We start from the raw sequence: 17,118 nt of genomic DNA on the forward strand, positions 1-17,118 counted from the left end.
GTGAAAAGGGCTAATTTACTCTTTCTATAGGAATATTTTAAGTGTGATTATCATAATATCACAGCTGCTGAAAAGGTCTAAAATAGGACATTGACCTTGAACATGTTCCTGCGTTTAGTATGTGGTGCTTAACATTCAAGAAACAATATAACTGCAACTCATTTATTAATGTATAATCTCAAAATGTTAACTCTTGCTCTGTAAATACATGCCACAAGGATTGTGGAAAGCTCGCACTACCCCATGAAGTACATGTGGTATTTTATCAGTGTAAATATGTATAAGATTTTCAAGATTTCTGCTGGGAATACTCCATAACTAAAGTAAGTTTTCCCTTTGGTACTGCACTAGTTTATGATTTAATTTTTACTGACATTCCACCAGTCATATTATTAGCTTCACAAAATGAAAGTGAAATAATCCTGTATTAATTAAACAGAGCAACTGAATTCCCTCAGTCATCTTATCCTTGGCTGGCTGAGACAGTAACGCACTTCAGCTTGTCTGAAGAAACTTACACTAAAAAAAGAGCTTGGGGTAATAGTGAGATATCCATATTGAAGTGTGTGCCTGAATTATCTTTAGGGAGTAGACCTTTTTTGGTGGGTGACAGGCAATGTGCGTGCAGCTCCCTTTCTTTTTCCTTTTTTTTTCTCTTGCTTTTTGTCAGAGGCTTTCAAAAAGGTGTTTCGTCAAGAGAATAATTTTCATTTATAGCAATGTGAACGGTTGCTATTCTGTACCAGTGAAGGCAGTCATTTAAATACCCATGCGCATGCCCTTGAAAATAAAACGAGGAGAAAATATGGAGTATTTATTTGAGACCAGATGAATTGAATGTAGTTCGGTAACATGGTAAGGCAATTGCTGTTATTTCACAGAGACATTTTTTATATGCTGCAACTGAGTGTAGCAGCAAAAGCTAAAAGCCTTGCTCTGTGTATTTGTGAATGCACTGTGGAAAAGTTCTAGAGATTGTGGAGATTGTGTTATGTGAGCTTTTTTCCCTAAGATCAAAACAAGGAGTAGTTAATGCTAAATACAGACTGAAGTAGCAGATGGCTTTAAAGTAATAACCTGCTACAGTTTGTCCAACTATGTACAAACAGGTGAGCAAAATCTGGAAGTTCTGTAGTGTTCTTTTTTTTAACTCATTAGCGGTATATGCAGGGATGCTCCAAGTGCCTTCCAGTGAGAAGCACAAAAGGCAAAAGACCAGTATACAGTGACAATATTGTTCTAATGTTGATCTCACTATAGCATAGCACACCTGAGTTGTGTTTCAATTAGTGACTGTGAATAAAGAGAAAATCACATATTTGATGATACTTCGGCATTTATTTCAAATTCTTAACCATATGGTATTTTCCAGCTAGACTTTGAAGAAATTGTCATACATCATGGCACCTTATATCTAAAGTAACAGTATACTTGTTTTCAAATAAATTCTTAGCAGTTAATATTGCTCCTTCCCAGATGGCTTGAGCTGGTTGCTCCTTTTGGTAAATACACATTTGACACAATGCACTGTGCGGCTTCTGTGAAGTGCCACTGTGTCTTACTTCTTCAGTTGCCTTGAGGTAGTTGTGCTTTAAGAATCTGGCTGTTTGGATGCCTTGAAATGTCTATAGTATTTAAACGTGAAATGCTTGATGATGTGCTGTTCGGCACGCAGGAAAAATTATATGCACAGAGAGACATGGAAATGTAGGTTCTGCTCAGTAATGCCCCTTGACCGGTACAGGCACTGATGACGATTTTTTCCTTCCCCTCTCTGATTCCATGACCACTGTTTTGCCTGGACTCCTTGTGGTAAGATTTTGCACTGTACGTTTTGATAAGTTAGTGCAGATGGGTGTTCGCATGCATGTTCTTATTCTGTATCCCCTGATAAAATTCAGTAAACTGATACCTGTTTTTTTTTTCTTTTCCCTACTACTATTTTTATTTATTTCTAGAGAAAAGGTTGAGAAAATGAAGCGATGCTTAGCCCCAGTTTATTTGCTGCTATAATCTCTCTCTTATCTTTTTTTCCCTCCCCCAAACTGAGCAGTAACTGTGAAACCCAAGTTCAAGAATGTAGCTGGAATTCTAGGCCTCAGTCTGGTGGAGGTGACACCTTCAGTCCCAGGGGGAAGAAGCCAACTGCTTTGTTTATCAACATGCAAAGTATAGCACTGTATTTCTGGTTCTCCAAGAAGCAGCACTGGCAGGGAAGAGAGCCCCTTCCTTGGGTGAAAGATGGTTGATAGAAAGGTAGTGATGGTTCATAGGGGGAGAGGAAAAATGTATTATTTGGGGGTGTAGAGGAGGGTGGGGGACACCAAGCCAACAAGGTGTAGTGGAAACTATGTGAACATGAAAAGGAGGGCTGGAAGACAGACGTTGACAGAAAGAAAGAGACCATCATGTTTTCTGAATGTAAATATATAATCCTTAGGAGATAATGAACAAAAGTAGAAATCAAGCTAACCTGTGCTTTGACTAAGTTGCAAAATGGATTAGCTGTCATAGTTTAAGGTGTATTCCAGGGAACATAATACAGAAAAGTGACCTTATCAAATTACTCATGTATAGGGATTCATTATGGGTGATTTTTAAATAAGAAAACACACACACGTGGTATCACTTGAAGGAATTTTAGCATAAAAATATTGAAAAATAGCAATTTTGGGTATAAATCTACAAATGGACAGAGAAACACTCAGTACAAACAATATATTTGTATTTTCATGTTTTGCCAATGCGCACATGTAAATTGGTTTGTAGAAACTGTATTTTGGGTTTATATAGTAATACGGATACCTATACATAAAGACATAATATTCAAGTTCTGATTTGATTCCAAAATCCACATTTATCAAACTGTTAAAGAGGGCGTTCAAATACTGTAACATGATTAAATGCCTCTCAGTTTAAAATTTGATAAAAACTGATTTTTTTTTTGTCTCTGTTTCTACAGAGTGCTTGGATTTTACTCTACATTTCAGAGCTTTTTAATTCACTGCTCACAAGCGAATTTACATCTTAATTACAGAGTTCACATTTAACAATATAGACAGCATAATGCTACTGGTAATTAAGCTTTTACTACCTGCTTCTATACAGTAGTCAGAGCTGTAGTTTTGCTTTGTGAGTTCCAATTCCTAAACTTGCATGTATTTATACCAGGTTTAGTAGGAAGCAGGCCCAGTCTTCACATAAGGTTAAATACATAATAACACTGCAATCTCTCTGCTGTAAACATATACAAACATGCCTATTGAACTTACGTATTTTGGAGTTGGGTTCTGTTGCTGTGTTTACCATTTGGTAAAATGCTGTGAAACAGATTTGGAGAGGGCATTTGCGTTCCCATTTGTGAATGGTATTAGTGCATTCTGAGGGTGTGCACTGATTTATTCTGATCTAAAAGATTGCCATTTACATCATGTAGGGCTCCAGTCACAAAAGATTTTGTAGGAGTTGAGCTGAATTATAAAAAATTACGGTCTTTCCAGTGTGGTTTTTCTTCTTGCCAGAAGTAGCCTGCTCTGTTTTCACTGGTAGGGGCAGAAACACTTTGAACCTCTCTTAGTTGTAATATTAAGTAAAAATAGTAGCTTTTGAGAGAAAAAATATTGCACCCCCCATTCATTAACATTTCTTTCAAAACGGGTGTGCGTGTGTGTTTCAGTGCAAACGATGTCTCTTAAGTTTAAGTATGGTCATTTTCTTGGAACAAGTTTAATCAGGGAGCTTTCATCACGACAGAGATGAGCAACTCCGAGCTGGCTTTAAGCAGTGGTTTGCTGGAATCGGGCTTGGTGATGTTTATGCAGGCATACACGCAGGGCTATGTGTTTATTTCCCTTCTGGCTCGGTAAAATTTACTTTACAAAACCCCAAACCCCAAACCACTGTAGAGGTCTATGCGCACTCCCGGATTTGCTATTGCAGACCTACTACGGTGCAGTCCTTATCTTGTTAAAATGAGGCAGGTTGAGTTAGTCCACTATAATCCCCCCACAGTTACAGAAGAAATTATCAGTTATGGAGCTTTTCTCTGTACTGTATCTAAAGATGTACATCTGAACATCTAAATATTCGCACAGGGGCATACACCTTAAATATATACCCGTGTTAAGATGTAGCTAACCTGTATATGAACACACATACCTGCACATGCTCCCAGTTGCACCCGTGCTGTTAAGGGACGGATTTGCGTGCTAGTTTTGTTAGGGATGTCCTTTTCTAAATATCTACAAAATGAGGTTTTAGATTTTACATATATAATTATACATTTATATAATTTTTTATATGTCTTATCTACATGATACGTAATAAAATCCCAGCCCCCTCCGCCCCCCCCCCCAGCAACTCGGATGACAATAAAAGTTGAGTTACCCAGAAGCTTCGGCAGGCTCCACCTGGTGCTATTATTATTTTTTTTTCCCCGGCGCGCAGCGGTTCCAAAGGTTAGGGAAGCGGCAGGCGGAGAGCACGCCGAGAGCCGAGCCCGGCCGGCCCCGGCCCCAACCGCCACAGCGCGACGCCACAACGGGCAGCGGCAGCAGAAACTTCATCCTCTCTCTACCTTCACGCGCGATCCTTCGCGGCCGTAACCGGGAGCCTGCCGAGGTACCTGCCGAACTGCGCCTGAAGTTCGAGCCGGCCTCCCCGCGGCCGGGAGGGGAGGGGAGGGGAGCGGAGCCCCCGGCGGGCGGCGGCGGCGCGGACATGTCTGCGGGCTCTGCCCCAACCGCCGCCGCCGCCGCCGCCTCAGGCCGCTCCCCCGGCCCCACCCCTCTACCTGCCGCGCGGCCCGCGCGCCGGGCCGCCCCGGCGCCCCTGGCCCCTGATTGGCCGCCGCCCCACCAATCCGCCGTCCCCCCGGGCCGGGGGGACTGTATATGTAAAGCCCTACTTCATATTCATGAGCTCCGAGCGGGGCTTTAAGTCCTTGATTAGGCGCGCGGGCGAGCTTTTGGTCCCAACTGGCCGCGCCTGCCGCCGCCGCCTCGCCCGGAGAGCACTCGTGCCAAGTGCGCGGCGCTCGGCCACGGAAACTTTGATTTACCGCGGGGGCGCACGAAGAATGGTCGCCGGGCGCACATGGATTCGGTAGAACTTTGCCTGCCGGAGCCGCTCTCCCTGCACTACGAGGAAGAGTAGGTACCGCTCCCCGCCCCCACCCCACCGCCGCCGCCTGCCCCAAAACATGACAGGCGCCTAGACGCCGCTGCAGGTAACGCTGTGCCGGGGCCGCGGGCGCGCGCCGTCGCGGGCGCGTCGGGCCCGGCCCGGCCCGGGGCACTGCGCGGCGGCTGCGCGCCGGGGCGGGGGGGGAGGCGCCCGCCGGCGGGGCGCTCCGCGCCGGGGAGGAGCGGTGCTGTCGGCGGGCGAGCGCCCGGCTCCGCTGCCTGCCCCGGCGCTCGCAGTCTGACAGGTGCGCCGGCTCCCTTCTCGGCGCCGGCTGTGAGGCGGCGGCGGCGGCGGGCGGGAGGGAGCCCGCGCGGCCGCTGGGGCGACGGCTGGGAGCGGCCGGCCGCCGCGCTGCCCTGAGGTAACGGCCGGCCGCCGCGCTGCCCTGAGGTAACGGCCGCCCTGCCGGGGAGCGCCGCTCCGGGCGGGCAGCGTGAGGCACCGGCGGGTGCTTTGTACTTTTGCGGGGGTCCGTGCCGCGCGGCGTGGCCCTCTGCTCCTGCGTTGCCCTACGAAGGGCAGCGAAATACTTTTTAACGAGCCGCAGTTCTTGGCTGGCGCTTGCTGGCTACCTGGCGGAGTGTCTCCGGCGAAAAGCCTGGCGCCCAAACGAAGCCGGGCGGTCCGGGGCGGAGGAGAGTGGCTCCTGAACTTGATTTCAGCCCACCGCCGGGGTTGAATACGAGTATATCACGGGAGCTGTCACCGATTCATTTTTCTTTATGTCCGGCCACTTAGGTAGCCGTGCCTTCGTGTTACGCTGAGGGTGACAGTAAGACCGAAGAAAAAAACCCAAGCTAATAGCCAGCACCGCCCTAGATGCAGTCTGTGGAAAGGCTGTATGGAGGGGTGACAGTGTATTATAGGTAGATGCCCACTAGCTGTCCTTACTGTCTGCATATTGCATTGCTATTTGTAATTAAGCCAGAGATGAAAAGTGAATTGCGGTGATTGCGTATTGCTGAAATAATACGGGAAGTAACAAATAGCCTGGCTGGCAGGAATGTGCAGTTTGGGAAGGGGAGGCAGGGAAACCCACTGTGATGTTCTGGGATAAATAAAAGAAACAAACAGAGGTAGGATGCCCTCTCAGATGTGGTTTATAGGTCAGTGCACTGTGAGCTGCTGTGTAGTGTAAGATAGCTTCATAAACGTAAGAATGCAGTTTCTACAGCTTTTACTAACAGCGACACGTTTTTGATAAAAATACATAAAAAGACAGTAAGTTTTGGGCAGTTTTTTGGTGAATGTCTGTCGTCCCACGTTCCCCCCCAAAGGAGCTTTCTTGAATTTACCTTCTTACAGCTAATTTGAATGATTAGTTTAGATAAGCCTCTTAGAGTAGATGCATTTAAATGAAATCGGGACACATGTCTTTTTGGCTGTGGTGCAAGATTCAAACTAATTTTTTTCTTCCTCTTTGGATCAATTAAAAGTCATCTTAAAACACTCCCAGTATATTGTCCGAGCATAGTGTTTGAGGCATGTGTGCTTAAGTGGACATGGAGAAATAACTAATGTTCAGAAACATATTTGCTTCTCTGTCTCAATAAGCCCTAGAGTTTTACACGTTATTAATATTCATAGTAATTTGTTTTGACTATATATTGTCACATGCATATGCACGTAGAAGCATAAGGACATACAAAATAAATACAGCAGTTTCTGCAGTTCTTACATTATGGATGAGGGGAGAGAGGATTCAAGCTAAAAATTGTCCGAACATTTTGGGAGTGCACAGACATCTGTCTGACCATCACAAGGTATGCTTTGATTTTAAGGCAGAGCATGTTAAAGAATGCAATAACTTAAAGCCAGCTGCAACCTTGGCTTTTTGCTTTTTCAGCAAAAACAATAACACTAATAATTACTAATAGTTAATAAGCTAACAGATGCAATAAATATATCTGCTCATTTTGACATATGTGTCCATTTAATCATTCTAAATGAATCAGTGTGTTCATAACGTGAAATCTCCTTCAACCTCTGATTAAAATGTAACGTTGACTAAAGGATTATAGAGCGGACTTAATTTTACTGACTGTTTTAACAGTTGTCACAGCTGTTGGAAGAAGGAAAGGCAATTGAAACACTCCAAAAAAGGGGGGGGGGGGGGGGCGGACAGGACTAGTTTAGTAAATTTAAACATGATCTCTCAATGCCAAACATAGAAAACTGAGGAGATTTGTAACTCCAGAAAGCTTCTGTGCACTACGTACGTTTGCCCTTTGTGGCTCACTGTGTTTCATTAATTTGAACCCTCAGCAGTTTCCCTACTTTCTCCATTTAAAAATGTGCAACAGCGTTTAAATGTGAAACAAATTCGGCTGTTACAGTATGCATAGATTTTCATCTTACAGTGCAACAGATAAAATACACAGATGACATGAAATAAAGATTGTGTAGAATGGCTGTAACATTTAAAAAGTGGACCTAGGCATCACATCATGTGAATACTTCAGTGCAATGATTGTTGGCACACACATTTTATATTTTTCTAACCGTTCTCATGTTGCAATGTGGGAATGGTCTGTGGAGTTACCGTGTGAGTCTGTCTGGGTTACGTTTGTGTATGGATGAATATAAGCGTGTGTGTATACCCACATGCATCAGCACGTAAATATATACATGTGTGTGCGTGAGGTGATCATATGCCAAACATAAAAGAGTTTATGTCAGTTTCACTCTTCGTTAAAACGTTTTGGCATAGCTTCTCGTTCCCGAAGAATTTATTTTAGAAGCGTCTTTCATTTGTAAAGGGAGGAAAGGGGTGGAATGAAGAACGCTTCTTTGTGAAGTGGGAAGCAGCACTTGATTCCACTCCACGGTTTACTCAACGCTGTGGAGATCTTTAACCTCATGCATTTGTCTTATTAGATAGCTATTTAAAGTTGTTATTAAGTATTAAATCCCCAAGTTAATATTAAAGTCAAAAGTCTCCAGGCCTCCGTACACATACCCAGTGCGTAGCGTGGCAGGCAGCTTGGTATTGTGAAGCCAGCCCCCAAGTGTGGGTGAGTGAACAGACTGCCTGTGTTCTCCCCTTGGGCAGCAGGCAGGCCTTGGTCCATTCTTCCTTCTCTGTTCCTGGTCGTAGGTCTTTGCTTTTTTGGTTTTGATAGACTGCTGGCAAGTTTTTAAATCCTGCAGAAAGTATAAGGGGTTTGTGCCGAAATGCCCGTCTGACAGCTTTTCATTTACTGAGGCTGGCCCCTCTTTTAGTGATGGTTGCTCATTTTAATGTGTTTATGGTTGTGCTCTTTTATTTACTGAGCCTGGTGCGTTGCAGTGGTAATTAACCCGTGTTATTAGCAAAGCCCTTGTGGATATCCATTAATTCTCTTGAATGGCTGATCGTTTTTTCTGTACTTTTTTTTCCCCATTTTTTTCCTAAGGCATGCTGTCCTTTTTCTAACTGTCCTTAAGCTTTAACATTTCCTACAAATTTCTTTTTAAACCGAGACAGGTAGAAGGGCACCATCCCCATAGTTCCATAATAAAGAATAACTATTGTCTTAACAAACTGTTTTCAAAGATGCTAATGGGAAGCAAAACAACTGGGAGAATCTGTAGGGAACAATTTATTTAATTATTATTTTTCAAAACACATGCTTAATGATAAGGAAAGAGATAAGAATGTCCTTAGCTTTTTTTTTTTTTTTTTTTGGTGTAGCTGCATTAGCTGTTGTGAATATTTTAGCGTTCATCTTTTAATCAGATTTCAACTTAGTTAATAGCACTTTGGGCATTTAAAAAATATTGAGCCAGCAGAAAAATACTTGTGCTTGCACTGCTGAGAAAAGATAAGGGCCGCCTCATTAGCCAACCCTACTTTTGCAATTAATTTCAAATACATGGTGCTATTCATCAAATACAGAAGGTAACTTGTCCATGATAATATTTAACAATACTTGAAGCCTACTTTGCTTAGAGTAGCTACGAAGTATGAGATGTCTATTCTCACAGATATGTCAGTCCGTATGCTATGCTGCTATTTCTGTATGTTACAGAGCAAAATTATGATAGAAAAATTATGGTATAAAATATGAATTATTTATAAGTGACATGATTATTCATTTTACAGAATGTTTTTAAAGGACTGACCCTTGACCTGCAGGGAGGTTGCTTGCACCCCTGTGGAAGTGTAAGAAGGGATGAAAAAACCACTTATTTGAACCTTTCAAGGAAGTATCTCAAATAATTATCTTTTTTGCTTAGCATGAGTGAAATGCGTAGGATAAGTAGGAAAAAAAAAAATGGGAGGAACTCTTGCTCCTACTGAAGCTTAAAGTAGCCTGTCTATAAGATAAGCTTTGCTATGAATTCTTCTTCATAGCAAATTCATGGAGGGAAGAAACAATAAAATGTTGATCCATTACAAGTGCATATGAGCCTTACGCTACCAAGCTCTCCAGAGGAAATCTGTGATTATGCCGGGCCAGTTTGTTCAGTTTTTATCTCTTTTACATCCACTGGCCTTGTATTAAATTGTCATTGTCCTAAAGCACATGAGAGAGAAATGAATTGCATTTCTCGACATGCTCTGACAGTGAAATATTTAGCCTCTCTGTCTCCAATCATACTCATATGTATGTTTGATAGTGCGGGGATGACACCAACAGTCGCTGCAGCTTGGCATTCCACTTATTACATGTTCTTTTACATTTTGTGTATCCTCTTTTAGGCTTGAGTTAGGTAATCATACGTGCATACAGTCATATCTGTAGAAGCTTCTCTGTGTGTGGTTTTATGGTTTATGTATTTGCATTTTACGTGGAAATCCTCTGTCTATGCACAGCAAGTTTTAAGTTCAAATACATAGATACCTATGCATGTGTGTGTGTCCAGGTGTATAGTGTCTTCCTTATGCAGTTTGCGCAATGTACAGCTATTATTGTGTGTAAGCATGCAGACATGTATACAGTAAGCATATGCAGAGCTATATAACTTCCCTCTATGCAGTTGCTTGTCAAAAACCTGCTGCTTTTATGTGCCTATTTTTTTCTTATCCATGAGAAGAGAGCTGGCCAGCAATGTAGATAAAATATTTGTACCTGATTTTATATCCGATTCTCCATGTAATCTAGCATTTTCTGTGTTTGTACTCAGTTTTGCTTTTAAAAGATGCTGTATTTTTTTAATAAAAATTTCCCCTTCCAAGCGATTTACATGACTAATATTTACTCATATTTCTGTAAGTTTTGGCTCTCAATGAGAGAACTGTTTTTTCAGCTACATGTGTCCTTGGACACACAGTTATGTTTACACCTAAAGAATATAATTATTTTTAGGGGGGAAAGCCTCCTACATATGGTTGTTAATATAAATCATGATGTCTTCAGACAAAAACATAAAATACACATTCCATTTTAATCGTCCTTAGTTCTCACCAAAAGTCCTATAGTTTTTTTGTTACGGTTTGCTTGTCCAGAAGTAAAAATACTGTGAAACATTAAAGAAAAATATTAAACTGAATTATGTACTGCTATTTCAGATGATATTACTTAATTGCTATTTTTAAAGGATTCTGTTTTGCCTTTTCAGTAGCACTTCGGCAAGTAAGTTAATAGATATGATAGAACATTGCCTTTTGACATGTATGTCCTGTGAAACAATTTATGTATTTGCTATGTTACAGAAGCTTTAAATCTCTTGTGTTTGTTTACATAATGCTTGTAATGTTTTTCAATTAATTTGTATTTCCTTCAAACAAAGAAGGGCTTTGCTATTCCTTAATATAGCAGGTTTGCATTAAAGGGAATCTTGTCTCATTTCTAATTATCTTCTCCATAGCTTATTTATCAGAGTATCATTTCCCATTTCTTTTAAAATTGAATTTTTTTTTTTTTTTTTTTTTTTTTTCTTCAGCTTCCTAGGAAAAATCTGTATTAACATCCTAATGAAAGTTAGAGTGATATAGGTACTTTTATGGAGTGTAAGACAAGCATATGCTGTTTTTCTTTACTGCTGAATGTATAATTCTTACTGTGGGTCACCGTTCTGAATCTGTATGAAATCTAGATGGAATTTTCTGATTTAGATCAAAATAATTTACAAGGCAAAACAAAAAATACTATTAGAAATATAAAGCGCATATTTTTCATGACACTAACACAGAACATTAAGCATGAAATTGGAGAAGGATTTCCATATACTGCAGAAAGTTAGTATATCGGGGTGTATGAAATAGGTTCCTTTTCCTCGGTCTAATCAAGCCATTTGTAATATCCTTATACAGAATTGTGCACATTTATTTATATGATAACCTACTGAAATATGATGAGTTACCTCTATGCACGTGAGAATAGTCTAAATACATCCTTTTATCATATATTGAAAATTATATGCCCTTTCCCTGAGTAAAACCTCTTTGCGGATTTGAGCTGCAGTCTTAATGTGGGAGGGCAGATCCTCCTAAAGGGTTGTGTTCTGAAAACAAACTTTAATATAAAGTGATTTGAGATTTTTTACGTTATTACTCTGTAGGTTAGCGTGGATGTCTTTTACCCCTCTGGATCTTTTCATGTTGCTCTAAGTGAAAAAAACTGCACATCTCCTTTTCATCATTTTGATTGGAACTACATACCGTATGTAATGTGTTTTGGCAGCACTTACCTAGCCAAAGAAAACAAATTAATATTAGCCATGCTGAGGGGTGTCAGAAGTATCACAGATGTGTCGATTTAGCTTTGCTCCATCACACACTCTTTCCTTAAACAACTGGTCAAGCTGTCGCAAAATGTAGTGTTGGCTACAGCGAGATTCTAATAGGTGTGATCAGAGATTGATGGCTTTGGCAAGTTAGAATGAGAAGATGATGCGGAGTTGCTGTTGCTTGTTTTGAATGGCCTCAGAAAAAACCCAAACAAACAAGCGGGGGAAAAAAAAAAAGATTAAAAAAAGAGTAAAAATATAATTCAAAAATTATAAGCTTCCCCCCAGCCAGCTATACATTAAGCAATCTAAAGTCCTGCAGATGTAGAGATACTTGCAAGTGTAATGAAGAAGTCTATCTAAAATGTATTGCTAACTTGTTCCTGAGCATTTCTGAAATTCCTTCCCATATAAAGGTGCCAGGATGGGTGGGAGGGGAGGAGGTGGCTTGTTTTTTTTTTTATTCAGTCCATCCTTATCCATGATATTGCTCTTCTTTTCCCCTTTCCCCCTATTTCTGGGTTTGTTTCTAGAGCTATTTTTGGAAGAAACACTTTTTTTATCTCACACATGAATGTTTTTAAGGAAATACAAGACGGGGAAAATATAATGAAGAATAATAGTTAACAAAATGGTGAAATCATACTCCTTTATGTACTCTTAGCTGTGCTCTTTGTATAGCCAGTTACTGGCAGTTTGTATAATTCTCCATATATTGAAAATGCAACAGAGAGAAAGGATCAAGCAATTTTCTATGTATTCTTTATTTGCTCTTGAAAATTTTTTTTCTGTCTTCAAATTGGCTGCAGGATTTGGTTCCTGTTTTTTTGAAGGATGAATGCTGGTGTCCTTTTATGTTTTAAGTTGGTATTTTCTTGATTAGATGGACTGTATTATGCTTGGTTGACAAGTATCAATGCTAAAATAGTTTTCAGAGGAATTAATTTCAGAAAGTCTGTGAGGTTTTTCTGTAGCACAATTACTTTACCTTTTTTTTTTTGAAAAAAGGAGAAAAAAACATCTCGTAAAAATAAAAGCTAAAACTCATGTCTCATCTTAAAAACAAACAGATTTAGCATGTGTTTCCAAAGGCAAATGCTCATAGATTGCTAGCAAAATAATCTTCGTAGAATGGTAAAATTCTTACAGCAGAAAGTGGATTTTTTTCCACCATGGTAGTTTAATGTTCCATGAATGCAAGATTTCCTCTACTAAATTATGTTCACTTTTCCAGCAGTGAAAGAATTCCCTGGCAGTGTTCTCATAGCAGCCGTTAACGTAGTGGGACAGATGAGATGTTTTGAAGTGGCATGAAATGCCATGTCTTTAACCAACTGTTCCCGCGAGCGTTGAAGGGGTGAGAATCAGATTCCCAATAACTGAGTAAAGCTCACGGGCACCCCATCGTTCTCCACGCGGGAGCTGCTCGGGCCCAGTTGGTGCTGGGTGATATTTAAGGAGCTGAGCAGCCACTGTCGGTGGCTGACATTAGTATGAATGACACCTGTCCCATCAATCACCAGGCCGTGGTGTCACAGATGGAGAAACAACAATCGGCTGAATTACCCGGCACTGCACACTTGGCTTAATTCAGCTCATTGTTCTCCTACAAATCTAGAGGATGGCTCGTTCTGCGCCGGGAGTCCAGACAGAAGCACAGGATGGGCTCAGGTGGTGGCACGTGCCTGCCCTTTGCTGCTCCATCGGAGGTGTTCGGCAAAAGGCTGGCGGTGGGAGGGGGTGGTGGGAAGGAGCCCTCCACGAGGGGACTGAAGTTCAGCTTCTAAAGAAGGCTGGAATTAATCAAGAGCTGAAACTCAGGATTTCTCCCGGTGTTCCAGAACTTTTCGTTCAGCTAGCCGAAGGTGCCCAGCGCACAGCCAGGTTAACGTTTAACTCTTCAAATACTACGTTGTAGCTCTTCTTCTGAGAAGAACGAAGGGAGGTTCTGCATGTATTTCCTACGGCTGTGCAGTAAGCAAAATCTTCAAAGCCGTGGCCCTTCTGAAGTAGTAGATCTTTTATTATTCCTCAGTAATTAGCACTGAAAATTCAGTATCCGAGACACTGAATGAAAAGGAGAGTTGCTGAGAGGCTTATGGGGGGCGGCGGGGAGTGTTGTTTTTTGTTTTTGTGGTGGGTCTTTTAATTTTAATGTCAGATTAAGGTTGAATCATGAGAAATCATGGTCTTGACCTGGACAAAAATGGCATTTAAATGCTGTCAGACACTGTAACAATTTTTCTTTCTGTCTGTCTCTCTTTCTGTCTGTCTCTCTGTCTGTCTTTCATTAATTCGTTTTTTCTTTCGTTCGTTCTTTCTTTTTCTCGCCCCTTGCAAATCAGAGACAGTTCCTAGACGATAGGAGAATAAAATAAACAAGCAAAAAGAAATTATTTCTCTGCTCTTAAGTCCTGTGTCAGGTATGTTTTGAATGCATTTGAATCCTGCTGCTTTCGTGCTCTTTTCCAAGCAGCACCAGGTAGATACTAAGATGGAAGTGATTCCTACTTGACAATTTTTTTCTCTTGTTCTCTCCCCCCTTCCCCCCATCCCTTTTGTGTTACATGCTGTAGAGTGGCTGTATTTTTGTTGCAAGCTAATTCACTAATGGTGTTTTTGTTACAACTAGTGTCAAGCAGAAAACCTGTAGCATGCCAGAAACAGGCTACCATATATTGAAGACACAGCTTATGTTTGATTGTGTGTAAATACAGTTAGTTGGGTTTATCTGATAGCCTGGCAGAAAGAGAGAGGAGCAGTACAAACTGTTTTCAGTAACTGTGCTGTTCATACACCTGATAAGATTGAGAGTGCTTTCGAACTACTGATATGCTTTGAATAAGAAAAGAATAATCACATCCACTGGCACCGGCTTATCAGGAATGAAGTAAAATGCCAGCACTTTTACATTAGCAAAAGTAAATGTTTTAGACACTTTGGGCCTTTTTTCCATTTAAATTAAATAGCAGGGTGCTTTTGAGTGTGTTGTAATGAATGGAAGGATTTATTACCTTGACAAAATTACAGGTGAATATGTTGAGAGAGGAGACCTCGGCAACAATAACAGTTCTTTTGATAAGTGGCCACATCTATTCACGCTTTTGGTAGAGAAATTCAGTAATTTTATCCTTTCTTGCTCTAGGAATTGCAGTGGCTAACTTAAAATGTGTAGTTCTTCATAGTGTAACATACTTGTGCATTTTGTAATAGGCTGGCAACACATTTGAAATTCAGCACGTAACACGGCTGTTCATAAAATAATGTTTGATCATTTACTAGTACGTCCTCTCCTTCAGTTGCTGTGTATTTTCGTGTTCGAAAAGGAGTATATCTCAGAGTCTTTGCTGGCAAGGCAAGGTATGATTCATTGTTAACTTTCCCCAGCAGGTATGAAGCATGCTTGGATGCACTGTTATCTTCTCAAAGTTTACTGATTTTTATTTTTTTAGCTTTTTTCCCTTATTTCCAGGTTCTTTTCTTTCATGTGCCTACAATTAATTTTGGGATATTCAGATTTGATGAATGATAGGGCAAGAGCAGATTTGATTGATTTTGGTTTATTATTGATTACTGTCAATGAGATCACTGTGACACTCTGAAATCAATGGTATGTGATTAAACCAAGGCACCACTGTTCTATACATTAGGCAGCAGTGGGGAATTTAGGAACTGAATGTTCACAAGCTATAAATTGAGAAACTGTTTAGATTCAAATAGCCCTTTGTTTGGCATTTACTCACCAAAATATGTTTCTTAGGAAAGTTAGTTTTCCCAAGTGCAGGCTTTCAGTAAAAGAAAGGTCATTGATTTAAGGTTTATTAAATTTTAGCTAAAAACAACTGGCTCCATTTGGGTGTAAAATAATTTAAGTACTTACTGCAGGCAACCTTCATGCTTTAGAGCTGTTGCTCAAAGGTTTCATTCTTCTATGAAGATGTCAACTGTAAATATAAAAATGCATCACTGAAAATGTAATGGTTTAAGGATTCAAACTGAAATAAAAATTCCTGCCTGGGGAAAGCACTATAATCAAAATAAGGTAGTCTTAACTTTTTTTTTTTTGTGGAGGCCATACTTGAAAAGAGCGCTCGAAGGCAGCAGGTAGTGAGGTTGGTAGGGAATGCCAATTTTTATTTATTTATTTATTTAGTTATTCTCCCCCCCACAGATGATGATAGCCTAGCTTTGGAATCAGCAATACACTTCAGCCACTACTACTAGACAATATGTAAGCTGCTGCCGCTTCTGAAGTGCGGTATCCTGGCATTTAAGTCAACTTTATAATCTAGCAAAAAACCCACCTGGCAATATTAAAATCCAGCTTCTGAAGCACTTTTTTTTTCCTGAAAGCTTTTTATGTCTTTTTATATCTTTTTAGCATATATTAAAATTCTTAGGAGCAGTGGCCTGGATGTACACTTGATGGATGACTGGGGCGGGGCTTCTCCCCACCTCCCCCCCCCCCCCCCCCCCCCTTTTTTTTTTAATTTTTTAAAAATGTGTGATACTTGCGCATGAGGTAGTGTTGGAACAGGAATACTGTAGATGCAGCTGTTTGACAAAATTATTGTGGAGTTTTTGTAGTATTGTTAGATAAGTTAGCAGAGATTTTCCAAGGTATGAAGGACAGCCTGCTGCCAAGCTCTTGCATCTGTCTTAAGAAATCTTTCGCTTCTACTGGTAGTGACCTGATTCAAAACTAAATGGAAAGAATGCCATTCATTTTAGTAGATTTTGGATCAGTCTCTATAATTGATTTAAAAAAATGAATGATTTGGTAGTATTTTAAAATAAATCAATGAAGAAATGGAGCCTGTGTCCAAGGATTCACTGCCAGGATGTGACATTTGCACCAGTATAGAGTTGCCTAAGGGAGTGTGACCAGGAAATACTAAGATTACCCCATAATATTTTCTCTGTAAGCTTAAAAGCAGTGTTGGCATTATGCCAATATCTTCAGTCTTGTGTTCACTAAAGAGGAGGTAGAAGTCCTTCAGACGGAGATAGTAAGACAAAGTGAGACTGACCCCTTTTTTCCTTGGTTTTACATCTGAATTGCAAGAGAGGTTGAAATGCTGAATTTACATAAAGATTGATTGATCTTGGTTTGTTTCTGCTGATGAATTTTGGATGAAAAGCTGTAACATGGAATACATATGTCTGCTTGATGCATATTATCTTCCTATATAGGCAGAAACTCCTTGGTGTTCCTATGCAGAATTAAGAAGTCACAAAGGATGGTCATGGTCATTCAGCATGTCTTTCCCCATGAGATGC

General features: G+C 40.7%; 1 protein-coding gene across 1 annotated transcript in view; it reads left to right on the forward strand.

Moving 5' to 3' along the window:
- The first annotated feature begins 5,016 nt into the window (after nt 1-5,016).
- Nucleotides 5,017-17,118, forward strand: part of ESRRG (estrogen related receptor gamma) — a 164,213-nt gene continuing 152,111 nt past the window's right edge. The window contains exon 1 of the mRNA XM_059828903.1: nt 5,017-5,150. Within this exon, the coding sequence (XP_059684886.1) occupies nt 5,095-5,150 (56 nt within the window). The 5' untranslated portion in view covers nt 5,017-5,094. The remainder of the gene's footprint in view (nt 5,151-17,118) is intronic.

This window comes from Gavia stellata, chromosome 2 (genome assembly GCF_030936135.1).
Source record: "Gavia stellata isolate bGavSte3 chromosome 2, bGavSte3.hap2, whole genome shotgun sequence".
Lineage (NCBI taxonomy): Eukaryota > Metazoa > Chordata > Aves > Gaviiformes > Gaviidae > Gavia > Gavia stellata.